The 24,195-nt window shown below is 40.2% G+C and overlaps 1 protein-coding gene across 3 annotated transcripts in view; it reads left to right on the plus strand.

Moving 5' to 3' along the window:
• LOC146383196 (receptor-type tyrosine-protein phosphatase zeta-like) overlaps positions 1 to 24,195 on the plus strand; it is a 91,436-nt gene that overhangs the window by 39,319 nt on the left and 27,922 nt on the right. For all 3 annotated transcript variants that reach the window (XM_084934406.1, XM_084934407.1, XM_084934408.1), the window contains exons 9-13: positions 8,136 to 8,320; positions 12,519 to 12,645; positions 15,346 to 15,386; positions 15,480 to 17,817; positions 22,302 to 22,440. In XM_084934406.1, the coding sequence (XP_084790532.1) occupies positions 8,136 to 8,320; positions 12,519 to 12,645; positions 15,346 to 15,386; positions 15,480 to 17,817; positions 22,302 to 22,440 (2,830 nt within the window). The remainder of the gene's footprint in view (positions 1 to 8,135; positions 8,321 to 12,518; positions 12,646 to 15,345; positions 15,387 to 15,479; positions 17,818 to 22,301; positions 22,441 to 24,195) is intronic.

Genomic DNA, 24,195 nt, shown 5'->3' on the forward strand with positions numbered 1-24,195 from the left:
ACCTTTTGGATGGTTCCTTACCTTTTGGATGGTGCCAGTAGTATCCCATTAAGGAGTGATGGCCATCTTCAACCAAAACACTGACACAAATGTGACACAGGAACTGTCAGTCATTAGTCTCTGTCCTGCCTCTTCCCTTTGATACATGGCTACAATGCAAAATCAGGGTTTCCAAAAAGTTGATTGTGTTCATCTGGACGTAGCATTTTGTGGGAGAAATGTTTCGTCACTCATCCAAGTGACTTCTTCAGTCTCAGCTGACTGCAGGTTTCCCCAATCTTATAAACAGTACATTTGCATAATGACTGAAACCAGCCCACTGAAGGAACAATGGGCTGGGAGGTCAGTTCCTTAATCTTAATTATGCAAATTCTCATGACCATTGATCAACAACCACTGACCAAAACCCACTGATCAAAGACCACTGATCAATGGCCATGAGTACCATTCACAGAGAGTTGGGGAATGGCTGCAATCACAGCATTGTAAGATGGCGAAAGATTCACAGATGGTCTTTCCCTTTTCACGTAAATGGCCTCCTTGACTCCACGCTCAAACCAGCGTTCCTCCCTGTCCAGGATGTGTACATCCTCATCATTGAAAGAGTGTCCACTGGCCTGTAGGTGTAAATAGACTGCAGAGTCCTGGCCTGACAAGGTAGCTCTTCTGTGTTGTGCCATCCGCTTTGCCAGAGGTTGTTTGGTTTCCCCGATGTATAAATCCTGGCAATCCTCCTGGCACTTAACAGCGTACACTATGTTACTCTGTTTGTGTCGGGGGACCCGATCCTTGGGGTGGACCAGTTTTTGGCGCAGTGTGTTTCGGGGTTTAAAAGCCACAGAGACCCGGTGTTTAGAAAAAATGCGTCTCAACTGTTCCGATACTCCTGACACGTACGGAATCACTACAGGTTTTCGCTTGGGCAGCGGTTGTCCTTCTCTCCTGGATCGGCTGGAGCTTTCTTTAGGTGTCTTTCCAGCTTTGACAAAAGTCCAGCTGGGATAACCACATTTACTCAGGGCCTTCTTGATGTGCTGTTCTTCTGCCTCGCTGGCCGCTGTGTCAGTGGGGATGGTGTTCGCTCTGTGTTGTAGCGTCCTAATGACACCCAGTTTGTGCTCCAGTGGATGATGAGAGTCAAACCTTAAATACTGATCCGTATGTGTAGGTTTACGGTACACGTCAGCTTTTAGATGTCCCCCATTACTGATGGAAATCTCACAGTCTAAGAAGGCTAACCTGCCACTTTTCATATCCTCCCTGGTGAATTTGATTTGTCAGTCCACCGAGTTAATGTGATCCGTGAAATGTGGTACGTCCTGAGATTTGATTTTTACCCAGGTGTCATCCACATATCTAAACCAATGGCTTGGTGGTGTTCCAGGGTATGATAGCAAAGCCCTCTTTTCCACTTCTTCCATGTACAAATTGGCCACGATGGGTGAAACTGGGGAGCCCATGGCACACGCATGTTTCTGCCTGTAGAACTGACCCTTGTATGTGAAGTAGGTGGAATGAAGACACCGTTCCAAAAGCAAACACACTTGGTCGATGCTGAGAGTGGTCCTGTTGCTGAGGTTGGTGTCATCCTGTAATCTCTTACGAACTACCTCCAACGCTTCCGTAACTGGGATGCAAGTGAAGAGAGATGTAACGTCGTACAAGACCAAGGTTTCATCTGCCTCCATAATGACATCTCACCTTCTCAACAAAATCCAGGGTGTTCTGGATGTGGTGTTCAGAGCTGCCCACCAGCGGGTTGAGGATCGAAGCCAGAAACTTGGAGATGTTATAGGTGACCGAGTTTATGTGAAAAGGGAAAGACCATCTCTGAATCGAGGAGGGGGCCTAAGGGTACATCTTTAGCCACCTTACAAATCTGTGATTGCAGCCATTCCCCAACTCTCTGTGAATGGTACTCATGGTCATTGATCAGCGGGTTTTGGTCAGTGGTTGTTGATCAATGGTCATGAGAATTTGCATAATTAAGATTAAGGAACTGACCTCCCAGCCCATTGTTCCTTCAGTGGGCTGGTTTCAGTCATTATGCAAATGTACTGTTTATAAGATTGGGGAAACCTGCAGTCAGCTTAGACTGAAGAAGTCACTTGGATGAGTGACGAAACGTTTCTCCCACAAAACGCTACGTCCAGATGAACAGAATCAACTTTTTGGAGATTTAACCCTGATTTTGTCTTGATGCATTCTCAGTCAGGAAAGTAAAAGTCTGAAAGGGAGGGAAAAATGACCTGAAACTGAAAAAGGGGGGTTGAAACTGAAAAAAAGGGAATTTGAAGCCCCCCAAAAATTTAAACTGTAAAAAAACTAAATTGCATAATTTTGTAGTAAACAAACGGCAGACACCGTTGAGCCATTACAACAGATTTTAGGGTTCCCCACCTCCTGAATCCCACTTTCCTACTCATTTTCCTGTTTAGAAGCAAATTCACACTCTACAATTGGGAAAGGAAACTAGAGGTAATTTTTTTTTTCATTTTTTCGCTGCTCATTTTCTACTTAACTGATTCAAGCTTAGTACCTTTTTTAGAATTAAAAAAAAAGAATTAAAATTTCACCTACTTTTTACTTTCTTATTTGAGTACATTTCAGAGCCAGTGTTTTTTCACTTTTACTTGAAAAAAGAAGTTGACACTTGCTGGAGTATTTTTAACACTAGTATCTGTACTTCTAATTAAGTACAGAATGTCTGTATGTTTTCCACTTCTGTCTGGCTTACCTAAGCTCAAAGTGGGCTGCATGTGGCTCACAATGTAAAATGAATTTGTTGACATCCCTATATACTATTCCAAAAGCAATTCTCTTTTGCAATGTGAAGCTTATTATTACTGGGTGTTTAAATATGGGACTTTACATGACAGTTTTTTTTTTTACATTTTTAACCAGCAAATACTCAAACACTATGTGTGTATCTGTCCCAAAGTACAGATCCTGATTCATTTTGATTATAAGAAAGGGTGAGAATTTCAGGCTTTTAAAAATCTGCCTCACATTTCAGTGTGCGGAAAGAAAAGAAAAAAACGGTCTGAAAGTGGGTCGAAAGACCATTTTTCCATTTGAAGCTTAAATTTCATCATTCCATTCTATCATATATCTTAAAACTTTGGACCATAAACGTTTTAGGTAAATTGAAGATGGTGAAGCAAAATATTCTAAAGTTCTGTTGATTTTTAGACAAATGATCATGATGTAAAAATAGAGCTGAAGTGACCTGAATAAAATGTCAGTGACAGACAGAGAATGGGGTGACTTGGGTACCAATTGATTTTAACACTGCATGTTGTTTCTACTCAATAACTGGGATTGATCTTTGGCTTTGGGGAGAGTTTGTTCTGGTACCAGAGAAATATTTGATGTTGTTTTCAATTAATGTTCTAAAATATTCTTAAAATATTTGAGAAGCTGGTTTTGAATTGCCGTTGACTTTTGCCTCCACCAGTTAGTTTTGGAATATGCAACACTTTAGCATATTTTATTGGAGTTAGCAGAAATTAATTTATTAGTTGTTACACACACATCTGTATATATTTTGGCAACATTACAGGACAAAAACAATCTTCTCCATAATCAGTTCCATTTGTTTGTCTGTTTATCAGTCTAGCATCCACAGTTGTAAAGATATTTAAATATTGTGTGATGGTAGATATCAATAACAAGTGAAGGTGATTTAATTTTGGTGAAAATTGTGTCAAGGTGATACCAAATGTGAAAAACAGTAAAAACTTTATATTACTTGTAAAATTTGAAGACAATCCTTTAAAATATCCTAGACCTTAGAGAACTTGACTATCTAGCTTGGCTAAGCACACACTTTATTTTTTTAATATGACACACTACATCTGCTAACCTCAGCATGTTGTAATAAAAACATAAAACAATAGTAAGCTGTAAGTTTTAGTAAGCTGTTAAACGCTAGGGCTGGGCGATAGGGCCTTAAATCCATATCATGGTATAATTTGAAGCATGTGCGGTAACGATATATATCGTGATATATTTTTTTCTTCTGTATACTGTATTTTCTATACTTAAAATCCTTTCATTTTCTCAAAAATCAACAGTGCACCTTATAATCTGGTGCGCCTTATGTATGAATTCTGGTTGTGCTTATTGACCTCAAACAGATTTTATGTGGTACACGCTCAAAAATCTGTCAAAAATGTTTTTGTAGGACTTTGGTAAGCTACGAAGCCGCACCACTTGATGGACTGTCAGAGCATTATGGGTACCGTAGTCAGGAGCCTCGCTGAGTAACCTGGGTCCTAAACTCCGTCTTCTTCGGGTCCCAAAGTCAAACGAACACTGCGGCATCACTGAGAGTTAAAAACGGTCTAAATTCTTTCATCTTTAATAAAATGATCAGCACTGCTGCTTTACCAGGTGTAACAAGTTAAGTTTAACATCCAGGCATCCATGAAAACAGAATTTATTACATTTAACAGAGTTAGAAGTTAGCAGGAAGTTAGCTCGCTCGCTTCCACCTAAACATGATATACCACGTTCTGACAGAGAGATTTCTGAAAAAATTCAAACGTACAGCTCTGCTGTCACTTCCAACATAAATGAAGACAGAAAACTAAACAGCAGTGACTTTTTTAGGGTTGCTGAAGTTGGGCTAGCTGGTATATAATGATGTGCTACATGATCACTAGTGACACAGCTATGTTAGCATAACATAAACACAGTGAAGCTGTAGGATGAACGCTAACTTTTTTCCACTCGATAAAAGTTAACGTGAGGGTTCCTGATGGTTTGGGACAAATGCAATCGCATGGCAGGATGCTATGAAGGGACCAAACTTCAGTCAGGAGAACAACTGAGATAATCCATCCATAAAACAAGGTTAGTCATTAATATACTGCAACAACATGGGAATAGAGCAGAATTCATTCATTAATGAATCAATGGTACGGAAGTGGAGGAAGCACAGTTTTTTTTAGGCTTACAGTTGCAACAGGATGCCATCTACGAAGAGAAGCAACGAAGACTCTCCACAAACCAGTGAAACATTTTGGGAGTAGAATTCAGCCAGCAGCAAGTGGAAATACTCTCTGCTAAAAATGTGGGCCTCACAGAGTTTTGACACTGGTGATCACTGAGGACATGACCAGACTTAAGGAAGAAAACAGATCCAACTGTTATTGAACTCAGGCCTGCAACATGAGTGATAACCTCGTGTTACTTGGCCTTGCATCACAGAGAAGGCAGAAGAAGACCAAGTAACAAAGGTAAGACAGTTCATCCAAGACCCACGTGGAACTCCCAGACAACACGGTAAAAACCATCACCTTCCATCTTTTCAACCATCTGGAAGCAAATGGATGGACAAGCTGGGAGGAAAGGACTTCAGCATCAAAGACCAAAGATCAAAGGAAATTCTGGAGTGACACAAGGTCCTTTCCCCGATCAGCCTCATCAGTGGAGGCTCCTGAGTTCTCATTGTGGTCTATATCTGTATGTCAATGGGCAGCTCTATTGCAATCAGAGCACCACTCCAGGGCTGAACTGATCCTGAATCAGGTGATTTATATCCACACAAACACCTTTTTTTCTGATTCCCTCTCTTCACTCTCCTTTTCCACTGATTTATAGACAGTGTTAGGAAGGTTACTTTTAAAATGTATTCCACTACATATTACAGATTACATGCCCCAAAATGTATTTTGTAACGTATTCCGTTACGTTACTATTCTGAATACTTTGGATTGCTTAATATATTATCAAGCTTTTTTACAACTAATGAATGTCCTATTGCTGTGTGATTTATTACTATTACTGAAGGCTACTCACCATACCAATACCAACTAGATTTTTAAATCTTAATATAAATGAGTAACAGTAGGGTGGACATTAGGTAAGGCTGCACTTTTTGCAGCGATCTCGTATAGAAAACTATTCCGTGCGTATATAAAACAGGTCAGCGGCTCTGAACCGTAGTAAAGGGACCTCTGGCTAATACGTCGGGTTCATGTCAGGCATCAAAAGGCTGCTCCAACAGAACTTATTGTTTCGGAGGAAAACACGAACACAGTGTACAGTCAAGTCTTAATAGCTTACTTACAACTGGGCTCGTCAGGCACTCCTTTTGGCTGCAGTGGTTATTATTATATTTACATGCTTCCAGCTCCCCTTTCTGGTCGGTGACAACTCGTACTTTTCCTTTTTCTCCCTCCCTCGCTCACAGACACATAACAAGTATGGCAGTCCATTCTCTCTGCAGCACAGACTACACTGAGGCTACATTCTTTAGGGCTATGCCTGTAACACTCTGCCTAATGCGTGTTTTGTTTGGGTTTCCACCGGTATGGAATTATCAAAAATAGAGAGGGCATAGCCTAACATATGAAACAGGAAAAGACCGCCGTGTAATCCCTTTATTTCAACAAAGTAACTTTATTCTAAATACCACCCTTTTAAACGGTAACTGTAACGGAATACAGTTACTCATATTTTGTATTTTAAATACATAACGGCGGTACATGTATTCCGTTACTCCCCAACACTGTTTATAGACATGTCAGCATAGAACAATTAATGTTGGTTTAGTCAACATAGCATAGTTTTTTTTTCTGGTCTTTTTTTTGTTATTGTTGTTGATTTTCAGGTCACTTTGGAGTGAGTCATTGGTGCGTCCGCTGTTTTATTTATTACTCTTTATGTCTTATCCTTTCTCTTTCTGCACTCAGCAGTATGTTTGATCTGCCTTCAGTCCTGCCCTTTAACTACAAAAACACATAAACACACATACACAACCCGACCAGTCAGTCAATCAGTCAAACCATGACCACACTGAGGTTTGCCACATGGAAACACATGGTCTGTTTTCCCTGACAGTTGGTTTCAGGAAAAAGAGACTAAAATTGGTGAGAGAGAGAGAGAGAAAGAGAGAGAGGTTTGTGCATTCTTTACCAGTTCTCGTGGTTGGCACTGCCCTCTAGTGGTCCAAGTGAAATATTTGTATTTATCAGCTTGTATTTATCTGTTCCCTCTTCTGCTGTTTGTAGCTAATGATATCAGGATTTTCACTTTGATCCCTCAGTGACCAGAGTTTAGACTGGTTAGAGCACTGAGCCTAGCTGAGATCCAGTGGAAAAGGAAATTTGCGAATGATTGGATAGAGTTTTCTGTCTGTCACCGCCAATCCTCAGCCTGCTTTAATCTGTGTTAATCCCAGACTTCATAGTGTCAGTCATCTGCATTGTCTCTGCACTACTAATCTCACCTCTGACCCAGAATCATACTTACAAACACAGACAGGAGCCATTTCAACAGCCACAATTCACTTTACTCATCCATTGCTTACTTACCGGTAGTTAATAATTCAGTTCAATTTAATTAAATATTATATATACAGCGCCACATTGCAACAGCAGTCACCTCAAGGCAGTAACAAATAAATCAATAAACAAATAAAGGCACATCATGATGGGCGCTAGGACAGTTTATGGCCCACCAAAGTCAATTTTAAAGGTATAACTATGGCTTCACATCTAAACTGAATTAATTCTTGATTATGCTCTTCAATTGTATATTGAAGAGCACAATTTCACAGTTTTATGAAATTCAGCTTTGTAGTTTTTTGTGTAATTTTCCTAATCAGCAAACAAGCATTGAACACATTTCACCACTGAGTTGCTTCAAAAGAACAAGCTATAAAACATAATGTGATGTGATAACCTGCATCGAGGATCAAGAAAATTTTAAAAGCAAAATCATAAAATGTAATATTTTCTTTTTAATTGACTCTTTCTTTCTTTTTTTTTTTTAATGTAGTCAATCATACATGATAATGTATCCAGTGTTCCCCTGTTCATCAACTCTACATAAAAGCTACTGAAATAATAAAAGTTACTATAATAGAAAATAAAGTCAAGGTAGATCTTAGTTTTGGTTAGAGTTTTGGTTCCTGTATTTGAATTTGTGTCTACACTGTAGAATGTGACAATCAATAATACCAAGCCAACCACACTGTAATGAGTACAACATTTATTTATTTATTTTTTATCAGGATCTGAAATGACTAAGGAAATGTAAGCTGTAAACCATCTGCAGAACTCGTGGGTTTAAAAGAGTGCATCACAACATATTTTTAAAAAGAGAGGTTTTTATCTGTGTTTCAGTCTGCAGTTCAGAACCGGAGAACATCCAGGTGGCACCACACAACCTTAGCAGCCTGCTGGTGACATGGGAAAGGCCACGGGCAGTGTATGACTCCAGCATCGACAAGTACTCAGTCAACTACAGACTAGCTAGTACAGAGAATGCTGTCTCATCTGAATACCTGACTGACGGAGACCAGGATGTGGTGAGAAAGCAACCAACAGTTCATAATATAAAAAACATTTTCTCTTAAATTTTGTGATATTTTCCATCTGTCCGTCCATCCATCCATCCATCCATCTTCTTCCACTGATCAGGGGCCGGGTCATGGGGGGCCAGACTAAGCAGAGAAGCCCAGACCTCCCTCTCCCCTACCACCTCCTCCAGCTTGTCCAAGGGAACACCAAGGCATTCCCAGGCCAACTGAGAGATATAATCTCTCCAGTGTGTCCTGGGTCTACCCCGGGGCCTCTTCCCAGTGGGGCATACTTGGAACACCTCGCCCAGGATGCACCCAAGAGGCATTCTTGTCAGATGCCCAAACCCTCTCAACTGGCTCCTTTCATTGTGGAGGAGCAGTGGGTCTACTCTGAGCCCTTCCCAGATGGCTGAACTCCTCACCCTATCGCTAAGGGAAAGGCCAGCCAACCTTTGGAGGAAGCCCATTTGCGCTGCTAGTATGCGCACTACCCACAGCTTGTGACTGTAGGTGAGGTTAGGGACGTGGATCAACCAGTAAATTGAGAGCTTCGTTTTTACATTCAGCTCTCTCTTCACCATAACAGACCAGTACAGCGTCCGCATCACTGCAGCTGCAGCACCAATCCATCTGTTAATCTCTCACTCCCTTCTCTCATCACTCGTGAACAAGACCCCTAGATTTTAGTTTAATCCACTTTGGGTAGGAAGTTGTCCCTGACCCAAAGTGGGCAATCCACCCTTTTCCGGCTGAGGGCCATGGCCTCAGATTTGGAGGTGCTGATTCTCATTTCCACTGCTTCACACTCTACTGCAAGCTGTTCCAGTGTGAGCTGGAGGCCATCATACATTAAGGCTAACAGAACCACATCATCTGCAAAAAGCAGAGATGAGATTCTGAGACCACCCAAGTGAAAGCCTCCCTCCACTTGGCTACTTCTAGAAATTCTGTCCATAAAAATTATGAACAGAATCGGTGTCCCCCAGAAATAAGTCCGACTTATTGCCGGCTATGCAGGCCAAGCTCTTGCAATGGTCGTATCGGAGTCAAAGGGCCTGTTGCAATGGGTCAGACATCCCATACTCCTGAAGCACCTCCCACAGAACACTCTGAAGGACATGGTTGAATGCCTTCTCCAGGTCCACAAAATATATGTTGACTGGTTGGGCAAACTCCCATGCACCCTCAAGTATCGTTGAGAGGGTAAAGAGCTGGTCCCGTGTTCCACGACCAGGACGAAAGCCGCATTGTTCCTCCTGTATCCGAGGTTCAACTAAAGGATGGACTCGCCAGCACCATGGCATAGACTTTACCAAGGAGGCTGAGGGTGTGATCCCCTATAGTTGGAGCACACCCTCCGGTCCCTCTTCTTAAGTATCCGTCGCATGACAGTTTGCCAGAATTTCTTCCTTTTCCATGGCCTCTCCAAACTCCTCTCACACCGGGTTTTTGCTTTAGTCACTGCCTGAGTCGTGTTCTGCTTGGCTTGTCAGTACCTATAAGCTGCCTCTGAAGTCCCGCAAGCTAACCAAGCCCAATAGGACTCCTCCTTTAGCCAAGTGGCTCCCTTCACCTCTGGTGTCCCAGCATTTAGTTCGGCGGTTACTACCACGACAGGCAGCAACCACCTTACAGCTGCAGCTCAGTGCAGCGGCTTCGGCAGTGGAGGTGCTGAACATGGTCCATTCAGACTCAATGTCCCCAATCTCCCTTGGAACGCTGTTGAAGCTCTGCCTGAGGTGTGAGTTGAAGATCTTGCAGACCGGACCTCTGCCAGGCGTTCCCAGCTCACCCTCATTATACATTTTGGTGCATCAGGTCTGTCCAGCATCCTCCCCCCCACCACCTGATCCAACTCACCACCAGGTGGTGATCAGCTCAGCCCCTCTCTTCACCCAAATGTCCAGAAAATATTTCCACAGGTCTAGTGATACGATTACAAAATCAATCATCGACCTGCGGCCTAGAGTGTCCTGGTACTACATGCACTCATTTACACCTTTATATTCGCACATGATGTTTGTTACAACTGTGGTTTGCACAGACGTCCAGTAACAAAACACCGCTCAGGTTCAGATCCGGGAGCCCATTCCTTCCAGTCACGCCCTCTCCAGGTCTCACTGTCATTGCTTACATGAGCGTTGAAGTCTCCCAGTAGGACAACAGTCCCCATGTGGAGCACTCTCAAGCACCCAGGGACTCCAAGAAGGCTGGGTACTTTGAAGTAAACTGCGCATAAGCGGAGACGACAGTCAGGACCTGTTCTCTGACCCGAAGGTGCAGGGTGTAAGCCCTCTCGTCCAGAAACCCCAATGTACAGGCAACAAGCCAAGGGGATACTAGAATACCCACCCCAGTCTGCTGCCTCTCAGCAAGGGCAACTCTAGACTGAGACAGAGTCTAGGCCCTCACCAGGACCCCAAGGCATGCATTGAGGTGAGCCCGACTATATCTAGCAGGTACCTCTCAACCTCATGTACTAACCCAGACTCCTTCCCCACCAGAGAGGTGACATTCCATGTCCCAATCACTAGTTTTGGTAGTCAGGGTTTGGTCCGACAGGGCCTCTGCTCCTGGCCACCACCCAAAGCACATTGTACCCGACACCTACAGCGCCTACTGTGGGTAGTGGGCCTACAGGAGGATAGGCCTATGTCCCTTTTTCGAACTGTGCCTGGCTGTGCCCCATGGATGCCATTGGGCACCCTCCCCGGGCCTGGCTCCAGTGAGGGGCTCTGGAAGGGTGAACTGTTTCCTTGGACTTACTCATAGGGGTCTTTTGAATTCCTCATTGTTTGGTCCCTTACCCCGGACCAATTTGCCATGGGAGACCCTACCAAGGGGGACAACATAGCCCCTGGAATCCCTGGAACACACAAACCCCCTCCACCATGTTAAGGTAGCGATTCACAGAGGGGGTGATATTTTCGCCAATTATATTAACCATTGACCTCTATGAAGCCTGAATAAGCAGCTGTTGCACAAATGATAATCACCGAACCTCTAAGAACTGTGCACTGTTTACTACTACTAAAAACTATCTTCTCAAAAAGGTGTTCACTAGGCTGCTCAATGTTTTTGGTGTGGATTTAATGGTAAATAATTCTTAGCCATATTGTCGTTTCATAGTCTAGGGAGTATGTTGAAGTTCACCTGTAGGCCAACCCAAAAGTATCACCCTGGATTTTATGTTAGACAATAAACTTTGTGTTGAAATAAAAGTTTTATGACACTTCCACAATATGTGCAAGATACTTGCCAAAAGTAAAATGTCTTTTTTTCCAAATGATGAATGTCTGCAACAACTTCTGTGGTGTTTAATTTCAAGGTAGCAAATTAAATAAGTCTTGGACACAGAAAATTTTCAGCATTAATATCATTAGGTGATGAGGTAAGGATGCTTACTTATACTCATTAGACACTTTGTTAGGTGCACCCGTTGAACTGCTAGATAATGCAAATATCTAGTCAACCAAATCACATTGCAAAAGATGAACATTTTCTCAAAACAGAAAATATCCAGAGAGTGGCATGTGTTTGGGTGAAAATCCTGTTAATGCCAGAGGTCAGAGGAGAATGGCTAGAATGCTTTGAGCTGATACGATGGCAACAGTAATTTAAATATCTACTGGTTATAACCAAGGTATGCTTAAGAGCACAGCATGTTGAACCGTGAAGAAGATGTGTTACAGCAGCAACAGAAGAAGGCGACAATAGTTGCTGCTGTCAGCTAAGAACAGGAACCTGAGGCTATAACTTGTAAGGGATCACCAAAGTAGGACAGCAACAGACTGGAAGAATGATGTTTGGTCTAATAAATGTAGATTTCTGCTGCAAAATTTGGATGGCAAAAATCCGAATTTGGTAACAACATGAAAGCTCTTGATACCTGCCATGTAAAAAGAGCCAACAAATCTGTGGCAGCTGCATGATGCTGTCATGTCAATATGGATCAAAATCTCTAAGAAATATGTATAGGAATTTGTCTACAACAGCGGTCCCCAACCCCTGGGCCACGCACCGGTACCGGTCCATGAGTTGTTTGGTACCGGGCACTATCCTAGTTTTAGGATAGCTGTAACATTCACTTGTACACTGTACTTTGACCATGGTTTAACTCCTTGTGAGTGAAATAAAGGCATGCAAATGACTGTAGAGAATGGAAGTAGGTAATCTTGGCACTGATGTGATATTCTTTCACCAGGGTGCGATACTTGATGACCTCTTGGCCAACACCAGTTATATGATCCAGGTTGTGGCGGTGTGCTCCAACGGTCTGTACGGACGTTCAAGCAACCCATTGATGGTTGTCATGCCCATTGACAACCCTGGTAAGAGCAAGCGTGCCCATCACCAGGCATAACCACAAAATCTATCTATTAATTGTGAAATAGTAAGGCTAGTGCAAATTGTGACTTTGTGACAAACCTGCAAGATAGCCAAACCTGTATATTAATTTGTATTGAACCTTTACAAAGTGCAAAATAATTGGTTAACACTTAGTAATGTTATTGGTCACATTACTATTACTAAGTCATCATTTGACCATATTTTAAATATATTCCAGTCACTTTTACATATTATTAATAATTAATCATTTAAATTTCATCTAATAACGTGGATGCATTTTTTATTTCATTCAACATTTTTATTTACTATGGCATTTTATTGGTTTGTTTTTATTTTCATCATTTTCTTTTGCTATTCTCTCTTTACATTTTTCTGTTGTTTTATGGTCATAAATGGAATAAACTGCATTAGAAGATAAAAGCTTATAAATTACCACACACTAACAAGGTCACTTTTGTAACGGAAACATCTGGTTTTGGTTGAGGCTAGAGAATGTTTTTTTCCGTCTAAAAGGGTTTTGTTTAACCTTACTTAACACAAAGACCTGAAGCTGCTTCAGCCCTTCAAACTAACTAAATTGTTACTGAAATATGATCATTAGGGTGCAATTAATTAACTTTTTTGGTTTCTTACACATTTTTCTTTGTAAACAATTTATCCCAAATATTTGTCCTCCCCTAAATCCTGAATAAATATTTCTTGTGTTTTTCCTCATCTCCTTTTTCACCCTACCCATTTTACCTTCCCTATGGTTGTACACATGTAACTGACTACATTTGATTTAACACACAAAAACATGTTTCATCTTGTCTGTGTTTTTAACTGTTTCTTTAGATTCTTAAAATATACTCTTCCTGTATTTAGAGTTAAACAATATACTTGGTTTAAAGAGTCATTTTTAGTGTTGCAAAGCTGCCATCTTTGTTTTGCTGTCATTCACATTCACATGGCATCTGTTCTGCTTCCCAAACCTTTTGTTTTTGCAGCCTTTTGTTTAGTGAGGACTGGATTGGCAGTTATAGTGACTTTGTATTTCAGCTGAACTTAATAATGAATAAACCGATATGTGTTCTTACAATCAAAAAGGTGAAGTATCCTATTATCCTGTATCTTATTGTAATATTCTTCAATATTCATTAGATTTACATAAGTGAATTTTTCCTAACTTGGGTTTTGCTAACATTCTGGCAGTCATAGCTGCCTAGAAATAGTTCTGTCACAAAAAAACATAGAAATCGACATCTTAACAACACCTTATTATGTTAGTATTAGATTACTACTATTAGATTACTACTTATATTTAAGTAGCATTACCTTATTTTCAATTATATTGTAGGGTCTCTACCTTCTAAAGTGCCTTGAGGCAACTGTTGCTGTGATTTGGCACTATATGAATAAAACTGAATTGATTATGGCATTTACAAGATTGTGAGGCAACAAGGCAACGTTTTACTCACCTTTAAAATTAGTCACTTTTAAAATTGAAAAAATATTTTAGACCGAGTATAGTGTATAGCATAACTTTATTACTGGACTGGTTGCGCAGGTCCTATCATGCTACCGCACTGGAATTCACTGAGCTCCTGAGAGCAAACCATACATGATTATAGTAGGAAATTTACGATCACCAAATGAAGTACGTTCAAAATACAATTCCTGTACAGAAATTTGCAAAAGTGTTATTTATGATCTATAATGATGATGATATGTGTTCTAGGAAAAAATACTGATATGTATTTCATTTGTAAATGCCATGGTGCTAATGTTGATAAAGTTAAAACACATATCATTTCCCTGAGTCTTCTCCATCAAGCCTGTTTCTTTAAACTTGTAAAACCTCACTTCATGCTTCACAAACAAGTCTGATCTGGTCCTTGTGGTGTGTCATTTAGCTTCAAACAGGTAAGAGCCACTAGCCCACCATTTACACACCTGCCCCCTTAAATCCCCACTGTGTGCTGTCTCTAAGTTCAGTCAGCTTGTGCAGCATTAGCAGATAACTCTCCTTATGAGTTTGTTTTATTCCTCTTAGGGAACAGGTGGATCCAGTCTGAAAACAAAAGTTTGAGACAATCGGAGTTAAAGAAGTAACATGAAAGCTTTTTGTTCAGATTCCTTTCTGTAACTTGTCTAGTTTTACAAGGATGAAACAGGAACAACTACAAGTTGCAAATGCTTTATGTGTTTGTGTCTTTTGGGGATAATTCCTGCATGCAGGTACCTGATATGTTGTCACCATTTGTTTTTTTCATAAATTGTCATTTTATCACATGTAGTTGTCTGAATAATCCTCCTCTTTTTCATTTTCTCCATATGTTTTTTTGTATTGTCCTTTTTTCTATCCCGAGTGACACATTCCCATTCTGATTATTGGTCCTAGAATAACAAAACTAAATGAAAGGATTAATTGTCCAGGAGCTTACCTGTTCTTGTCTGAGATGTTTTCGTCTGTGTTTCCAATTTGTTATGACCTTTGTTACCTGTTTCTGCTTTTTCAGCATTTTCTTTCTTTGAACATTGTTTTTAATTCTGGAAATTAAAAATAACATGAATATAAGTTGAAGGAAACTTAAAGCCATCCTGAAGAAAATTTAAGTTAGAGTTATTTTGAAATTAAGTGATTTATTCTAGTTCTTGTTTGCATTGTATATAACTAATGTTGCATTCTGTTCCCTTTCTAGAAAATGCACTGGATCCAGCTTCTTATGAATATAGTAATGAGGTAAAAACAAAAATCCTATTTTCCCCATCTCATTGTTTAATTGTAGAATTACTGTTACTCGTCAAAGTCTGTAAACCATACTTTTACCAACAGGTCAAGTATGATCCAGATCTTACCTGGGACGAAATAGGACAAACTAAGGACTACGATCTGGATTGGAGTGCAACAAACTTGCAAAGGACAACAACTTCTGAATCACCTTTTTTGCTTTTGCCTACTATTAGAACTACAACAGTAGAGTCGGGTCACAGGAAAGTTACCAAGGATCCAGTTCCTCCTCTTAGATCCACTCAATCTGGTCAAGTGTTGAGCAATTCTGAAGAGATGCAACAACATAGTACCTCCATGTGGTCACCAGAAATGACCCTGCCACCAGAAACAAGGGGAAGAGCTAACTTCAATGCCAATGCTCTGTTTAATTTAACCAAAACAACCAAAGAAAACTCACTTCATACCACCACTGCTCCTTTACACCGCACGATAAAAATAGATGGTGTTCATGGAGGCATTACCCTAAACGGAAAAGGCAAAATAAAGGGAGGTATAAGTACCACTGCTCCCACAGTCACCACTTCAAAGGCTGATTACATTAATAGAGGATTAAGTCAACAAGATTATTCTGGAAAAGTAACTACTACTACTCCTACAATTACCAGTGCAAAGACCAAAGAAGGTAATGTTTCTCAATCAGGCAACACTGCAACCAATGTCATGTCTCATATAAGTAATGTGAGCAGCACAACATCGTCTTCTACATCCTTCATCCAAACCAAGACTGATCCACGTTTGGCACACCCAACAAACAAAGACAACACCACTGATAGAAGTCTTTCTACTAAGCCCAGAGGTATTCCAGAGATCCAGACAGAAAGCTCAACTTCCAAACCTTCCTCTTCACCTACCAAAACATCTGTCCAATTAAGCCGCATTCTCGTGCAGACCACAAAGCCACTGTCCAATGGTGAGAGCCTATTTGTGTTCCCCTCAACTTCCTCCTCCTTCACCTCCTCTCCTTTGTGTGACGCCGTGGATTCCAGCTGTGCCTCTTCCACCTGCTTGCATGATCCTACCTCCTCTTGGCCTGTATTGTCTCCCTTGGACTCACAGCTTACTGCTACATCCCTGTCACCTGTCAAAGACCCAGTTTCCCAGGCTTCAGTCTTCACGCTATCTGCCTCTACCCTGCCTTACCTCCCTCACCCCTCACACTCCCTGTCTGGTTGGGCGACTGACCCTGTCTTTCCTGGTGTTGGGTTTGATGATACTGATAGCAATGATGATGTGTTGTCTGGATCTTCAAGTAATCCCTCAGTATTTAGCAGTACACCTCCACTCCAAGCACTTCTAGACCCGTCTGCTATTGTTTTCACCACCAAGCTCTCTGAATCTTCCTGGGATCAGTCTCTCTCAGCAGCATCTCCTTCTGTCATCCCCACCCTAGAACCTTCGGTTCATCTGTCTAGTAACCGCTTCCTTTTTGACCCTACCCTGGGATTATCTAGTTCTTTCTCATCTGTTTCTGACAATTCAAGATATGCCACAGGGAAAACAATAGAGACTTTTCTCAAAGAGGGCAGTGGTGACAGGTTTCCATTAGTTAGCGATGTGCATGCCCTGTGTGACTGCTCTTTGGAGCCATCAGCATCCTCCCCTTGGTTGCATTTGTTAAATGTTGAATTGTCCTCCTCAGCCTGGGACTCTATAAGTTTAGAGCTTTACTCAAGTTTGGGCTTCCTTTCAGCCACTCATGTTGACTTTGACAATTTTTTACACTCTTTATCTGTGGTGGGCTCTGATGGTCTGTCCTTAGGTCAGCCACTGTCATCCCGTAGTGCTATCTTGCCTTCATCATCTTCTTCACACTCCCAGGTTCTCCAAGCCACCCAAAGTGACCTGCCAATTTCTGTTGCAGCCACAGCATCTGCCATCATGGAATCCTGGTTCTCTGTATCATCTGTGCTAACTCCTTCACCCACAGCCTCCCCCACCACTCTCGCTACAGAGGGACAGGTGATAGACACCAGTACCAGTGCATCTGGCTCAGGCCTGTTCCCCGACTCCCAGGAGGGCATAGATCAGGAGTGGGACATGGTTCAAACTTCAACCTCTGGGGAGAGCATGCTCCCTTACTCGATGAACGTTATTAGCAGTGCTTCCCCATCTAGCTCCTCAGAGGCTGGCCAGAACCCAGACGATCTGGATGAACACTCCTCAGCATTTTATTTTGAAAGTGAGAGTAGCAATGCATTGGGCTTCGAGGTAGGAGACACGACAACGGAAGCAGTAACCTCTGCTTCACATTGGTCGCTAGGTAGGGAGGAGGGGAGCAGCTCAGGGCAGAGTGAAAGCCTCTACGACAACGAGACATCTTCTGACTTCAGTATCTCTGAGCACACAGAAAGGGAGTTGACAGAAGAGGAGCCAGTAGCAGGTAAAACAAAACAAAACAAAAAAAGCTGCCAGTGCGCGAGGGACAAAAACTTCACTGCATTTGCAATTTTGCCCTGGAAACTAGGAAACACATGCTTTGTTAGGAAGAATTTTGAACATCCAAAAGACTAATCTACTTCTCTTCATTTTTAAGAGAAGAAAAGGAAAATGTCATTTATAATTTCAGTCTGTTAAAGCAAAATAAAGAAAATTCACTTAACTATACAGGCCCCTTAACTATAATGAACCTTTCATCACATTCTTCACTATTATTTCAGATATATTTATCTTAATAGATTGCATCCAGCCATATTTTTTTTTTTCAAACTGCATATCAGGGATGTAAATAGCTCCACTTCCATGTGAAGTATTTTTCTTATTTAATATAATTCTAATGGAGCCTCTCTGATGACATGTGAGGCAGTAAGATATTCATGGCCACTAATAAAGAAGAAGATGCGAAAATGCAGGAGCCCTAAACGCTGCACTACATTTGATGACAGAATAAAACCTTTTAAAGAGGCCACACTATCATGAGATAGAGACAGAAAGTTAAAGAATATCCTGACAACAACCAAAATTATTATTGTAATTTAAAAAAAAAATGATGACATGTTGTCTAGCTTTGGTCATTAAGGTTTAGTGATGCTCAAAAACCCTAAACACTGAAATGCCTTTTCAAATGTTGCTTGACATGGGCACCAGAGGGCAGCAGAGCTGTTTTGATCTTCAAAGTGGTTCACATATCTATATTATCTTTATATTGTCTCAGCTGTGCTATGTATAGGTTGTAAATATCAGTGAAAAGTGATTTAAAGTTGTAGTATTTACAAAGTAAATCAAGTAATGAATAACAGAGAAAGATTTTTTCCCTTCCTGACAGGCTTTGATTTTTAGTTTATTTAAATGAAATTCACATTGATCTTATTAAAATCTTGCTGCAGGTGGGTAATATCATAATTAATATCCCCGTTACTTCAAAGTTGCATAATAATAATAATACTTCTTTAAAAAACTTAAAATATCTTTTTTTTGTTGGTTGGATTTTTCTTTTTTTAAGATTTTCATCCATAAAGCTTTGTTCGTCAAAGTGTCCTTGAAAATACCAAAATTCTATGATTAAAAAAAAAAAAAGTTTTCACATGGTCTTGTTGTAGAAGGTCTTGGTGTGTTACTGCACTAATAACAACAAAGGCCAAATGTTTGCAAATGGAAAATAAAAGTAGTGGGTCACTCCTTTTATTTTATTTTTTTAGAGGTAATTTGAGGTCAACTGATCTGTGTTGTATGATGTGTATTGAACATTGCCTTGACTTTTCTTTCAGATAAACTAAAAATAAGGCCTGCCTGGTAGCTAAATATATGCTAAATATGTGTTAGGGGGAAACCTCCAACCTTTTTATTTATTATATTTGTTAAGAGGGGGTTTTAAGAGTGTTGGTTCCTTAAGTCACATATTTGATTTGATTTGATTTTTAATTTTTTGAGTTGAGTTTTCTATTTCAATTTCCTCATTGAATTGACTAATATTTTTCATCTTCTAGTAATTAGTCCAAGGTTTAAAACCGGCATAAAAAGGTGTGCTGGATGAATGATTGGATGAATTGGTTTTACTTTTAAAGCGCACCACAAACTCGATATGAGCTGGTTAACAGGTCTGACCCACTCATTCATGACAGTACAGGGTCAGTCTGTGCAGAAAAGGTCTAGCAAACAGCTTTTCAGTCATGTGTAGTTCACACTATTGTTGTTTTTACAGGCTGTCAGAAAGGATGGTTTAGCGGCTAAATTCAATTCAATTTTATTTATACAGCGCCAAATTACAACAACAGTCACCTCAAGGCACTTTTATATTTTAAGGTAAATCTTACAATAATACAACAGACAAATGCAAGTGCTTTGGCAACAGTGAGAAGGAAAAACTCCCTTTTAACAGGAAGAAACCTCCCGCAGAGCCAGGCTCAGGGAGGGGCGGCCATCTGCTGCGACCAGTTGAGGTAAGGGGAGCTGCTGAGTGACCTCGGGTTCAGCCATCATAGGTTATGTACTTTGAGGAATCAGTGATGGACTTTTCATTAAAGGCTTTTGTGCCTCCCTGTGTTTCAAATGGTTTGGCAGGTGTTTTTATCGTGATGAATTTTGTATTTGTACAGCACATTAGTCAATTTTGAATGAGGGAGAGCATTGTGTTTTGAGATGTAAATGTGTTTTTTTATTCTAAAATAGATATTAGAGGTATGAGAATGTCCGACGTTGTTTCATAAACACTTTGAGTAAGCCAAGAAGAGCTCAGTTACATCTCAGTTGCTTCTTTTTTTCTTGTAAGTCTTCAAATTATTAATTATTCTTCACGTTTTTGGGGTCACCATTAAATTTGTATGTGTTACCTGCCAAGATGATGAAGTACAAAGGGATAGTACTATAAGTTCTAATTATTTTTGATAATCATTTATTTTGCAACAAGTTTGGAAGTTGGTCCACAACTTCTGTTTAATTAATCAGATGTGAAATTTCCATTTGAATCATGTTTCAGTTGAGTGAAATGTTGTTTAGGTCTTCCACAGTGTACATTTCTATCCACTTTTACAGGAAAGATGCACTGTGGGTATTTTTCATATATCATTAAAAATAATTAGTGAAAGCTCACAAAAATAATACCTAACACCTGGAAACAGAAGAGCACAGTGCAAAGAAATCTGTGTAACCTACGATGCTGTATTACCATTTTGCTACGTGCTCTAATGCAGCAGTCCCCGTCCCCTGGGCCACGGACCGGTACCGGTACATGAGTCGTTTGGTACCGGGCTGCAAGAGTTGAGGCTTGGGTGTGAAATTTATGCTTTTCAGGGTTTTCATTGGTTTTTATCCTTATTTTCTTTATCGTTTTTATCGTTAACTTGGTTTTCCTGGGTCTTTTCCTGGGTCTTTTCCCGTGTGTTATGAATAAATCTCTTTTTTTTTGGTACTGGTTTTGTTTTGTTGTATTTATCCGCGGCACCTTAAAGGCCAGTCTGTGAAAATATTGTCACACGTAAACTGGTCCATGGTGCAAAAATGGTTGGGGACCGCTGCTCTAATATATAAATAAATAAATTACTTACGTATTCACTTAAGTAATTTGAGTACAATGAAAAAAGTCGATACAACCCCACAAGAGAAAGGACAGCTGGTTTTATTATTCTTGGAGGCCTCATATTGAAGTTTTGCAAATGTGACATCAGAAAACCCTTTTGATGCTGATTTTTAATTCTTTCTTTTACATTGGACCATCTATGGTTGTTTTCCTATTTTCTTTCCTCTACTTTTAAATGTTCCATGCTTATATGCTCAAAGTTTCAAATATACTTCAGGCAAAGTTGTTCAATTGAACCAAGTGGGAGAGTAAGTATAGTTTGTTGACAAGACCTGATTGATAAAATTATGATTTGCTTGACTAAATATGTCTAAATCTGTGGGCTGTAATATATTTTGAAAATGAAAGAGCAGCTAGCAAGCAAGCAGAGGACGTTATTTTTGGATTGTCAGTCGATAGTGTTACATTTGTGGTCCTATGCTTTATCAGTGTATTCTATAAATACAATAATCTGTGTAAAGATATACAGATTTGCTGAAAATGCAGTAAAGTCTGAAGGCAGGTTATAGAGTTAAATTTTAACAGGTTTACAAAAAACTCAAGGCAAAAATGGCCAGGCCTGTATTTGTATAGCGCTTTACTAGTCCCTAAGGACCCCAAAGCACTTTACACATTCAGTCATCCAGCCATTCACACACACATTCACACACTGGTGATGACAAGCTACATTGTAGCCACAGCCACCCTGGGGCGCACTGACAGAGGCGAGGCTGCCGGACACTGGCGCCACCGGCAAGGGCAACAATGCTCTATTTAAGGTTTCACAACATAAATTTACTATAAATTCACTAATCAGTGTACGACCATCTTTTATATATATTTTATGGATAGGAGGTCAGAAATATGGTGACTTTAGAGACTACACTTTGGATTCTACATGGGACCAATATTTTTTATACTTTCTTTTGCATTATTTCCATTGATTCTAGATTGATTTTGATTGATGGTTACATTTCAGGCAAAATAAGCAAAAATTTAAATGCATTTGCTGACTGTCACAAAAAAACCAAAACAAAGGAAAAGCTGGTTAAATAGTGAAAAACATGTTTGAAATAGCCATATTCTACCTTTTGTTTCACCCAATACTTACAATTTAAATGTATAAAAATACTATGACTATAATGACTTTTTTGTAATTAAAAGTTAACTATATCCAGTTTAAACTGACACGTTTAAAATATGACCCTGACTGGGTTTGTATGCCACTGGCATATAGTGTTTGTGGCTCTGTTGACCAATTTTATTATACTTCTTGAGCCTTCATCTAAAAAGTAGGTGGGTTTTGACTTTTATTTCTGCTCTCCAGCAGCGTTTTTTTAGCTGCCAACTCTTTTGGTGTTATTTCTCTACAGATGCTAGTAACAGCAGCCACGAGTCAAGAATTGGTTCAATCAGGGAACAAGAGAGGAAGGCTGTGGTTCCTTTGGCAGTCATCTCCACCCTCACCGTCCTCGGCCTGATTGCTCTCATCTGTGTTCTCGTCTACTGGCGGTAGGTACTGCCGGTAAATCTGCATATAATGGAAAACAGTTTATACATGCAGGATACATAGTACAATTTTATAATCCCCCATCTATTTAAATTTACACTTTATGTAGTGAGATTCTTTTAACACATTTACACAGGTGGTTTAGTCCAAAGGTTGAGAGTTGTGAACAATATGGTTAAAACAAAGGCTTTTTTCTGCAGCCTGTTGTGCATTTACCATGAACATGGTGATGTGCGATAGAAGACCACTTCCCACCCAAATTGTGCTCCATGTGAGAATGATCCAGACAACTTGTTATCCATAGGAGGGTCATCCATCGTGGGTAATAATATCATGCAATTATTCTTGTACGTATGGTACAAGATTAACATCAGGAAGAGACGTGACATTGGAATATCATTTGAAATCATTGAAAAGTTCATTTTGCCTTTTCCTGTACCAGTTTTATGTCAAAAGTGCATTTTTGTTTACTGAAAATACTGAAAAACGCTAACACATTTAGCATCCGACTTATTGTCTAATCCAAATCCTCCCCCAATAATTTCATGATTTTTGTCACATTTTCTTTTTCTAAAAGGTGTTAAGAATATATTCCTAGTATCTATTAAAAACACGTATGCATAATCCCCATCTCCACTGCCCGCCTTCTAACCCAACTACACTTCACATATATCTTCTGATGATCAACGTCAACCAGAAGATTTTCACATTTTTCTGGGAAACCTAATCTCTTCAAACATGGGCTCAATCTTGATCATGCATCGTATTGTGTGTTTTTATTTGTGTTTTGGTGAGCAAATACACACACTTCACAAATAATACCTTCTGTTCATGCTGTTTTGCTGTTGCCAGCAAACTGAATGAAGCCTTTCATCTGTTACTGCAGCTCTCTGTTGATAACCTTCAGAGATGCCATTTTTCTTTATTTATGTAGACATATGAAATGCTCAATATGAAGCAAACTGAATTTTCTTTAAGGATAGTCGTAGTTTTTTGTTTGGATGCTTTGTTTTCTCCTCATCACAAACCCCAAACTTTTTTTTGTCTTGTTTTGACAACAAATCTTGAAAATCTTTCTGACCGTGAAATACCCAGCTCCAGAAATCCAATCAAAGACACGCTGTCAAATGCAGTGTAAACATTTTTAGTTATTTTTCACAGAGTACATTTGTCATCTGCCATGTTGAAGATAAACATATTGCTCTTGTTTGGCAATCAGCTTGTTGTTGTATCCCTAAGACTGAGCAGTGCTAAACTGGTAATAATCTGTAGAGCAGGAGGATTAATCCTTAATAAAGGATGTGCTTTGGCTGCAGTGCTCTGAGCATCACTCAGAGGAGAGCGTCCTGGGAGGGCTGCAGGATCGAAAAGGACATCTGACTGATTATGTCGGATAGAAGGAATCGTATCAGCTTCTTGTAGGGCGAGCAGCAGGAGGTCAGACTGCACTAATCCTCCTGTTGTTGTGTCCTCCTTCACTAACTCACAACATGGTGCTCATTTGGCCACTGCTGCTGTGCATTTGAGATGAAGCAGGGTGAGAGGATTTCGATTGACTACAAAGTTGCGGCAAGGTGAGAGTTGTGCAGCAAATCAGGATATAGCTAAACAGTCTTTAAAGGTTTGGATATGCGCAATATTAATATTTATCCTACATCCTGAGTATCTCACAGGATGTGGATGGTAGCTGTTTTCAGTTCAGAGTGTGTGACTGTGTGTTAATGTGGTTGTTACTAAGCTGCAGCTCAGTTACTTAA

The sequence above is a fragment of the Perissodus microlepis genome, chromosome 7, assembly GCF_051167445.1.
Source record: "Perissodus microlepis isolate ML-2025 ecotype Zambia chromosome 7, ASM5116744v1, whole genome shotgun sequence".
NCBI classification, from domain to species: domain Eukaryota; kingdom Metazoa; phylum Chordata; class Actinopteri; order Cichliformes; family Cichlidae; genus Perissodus; species Perissodus microlepis.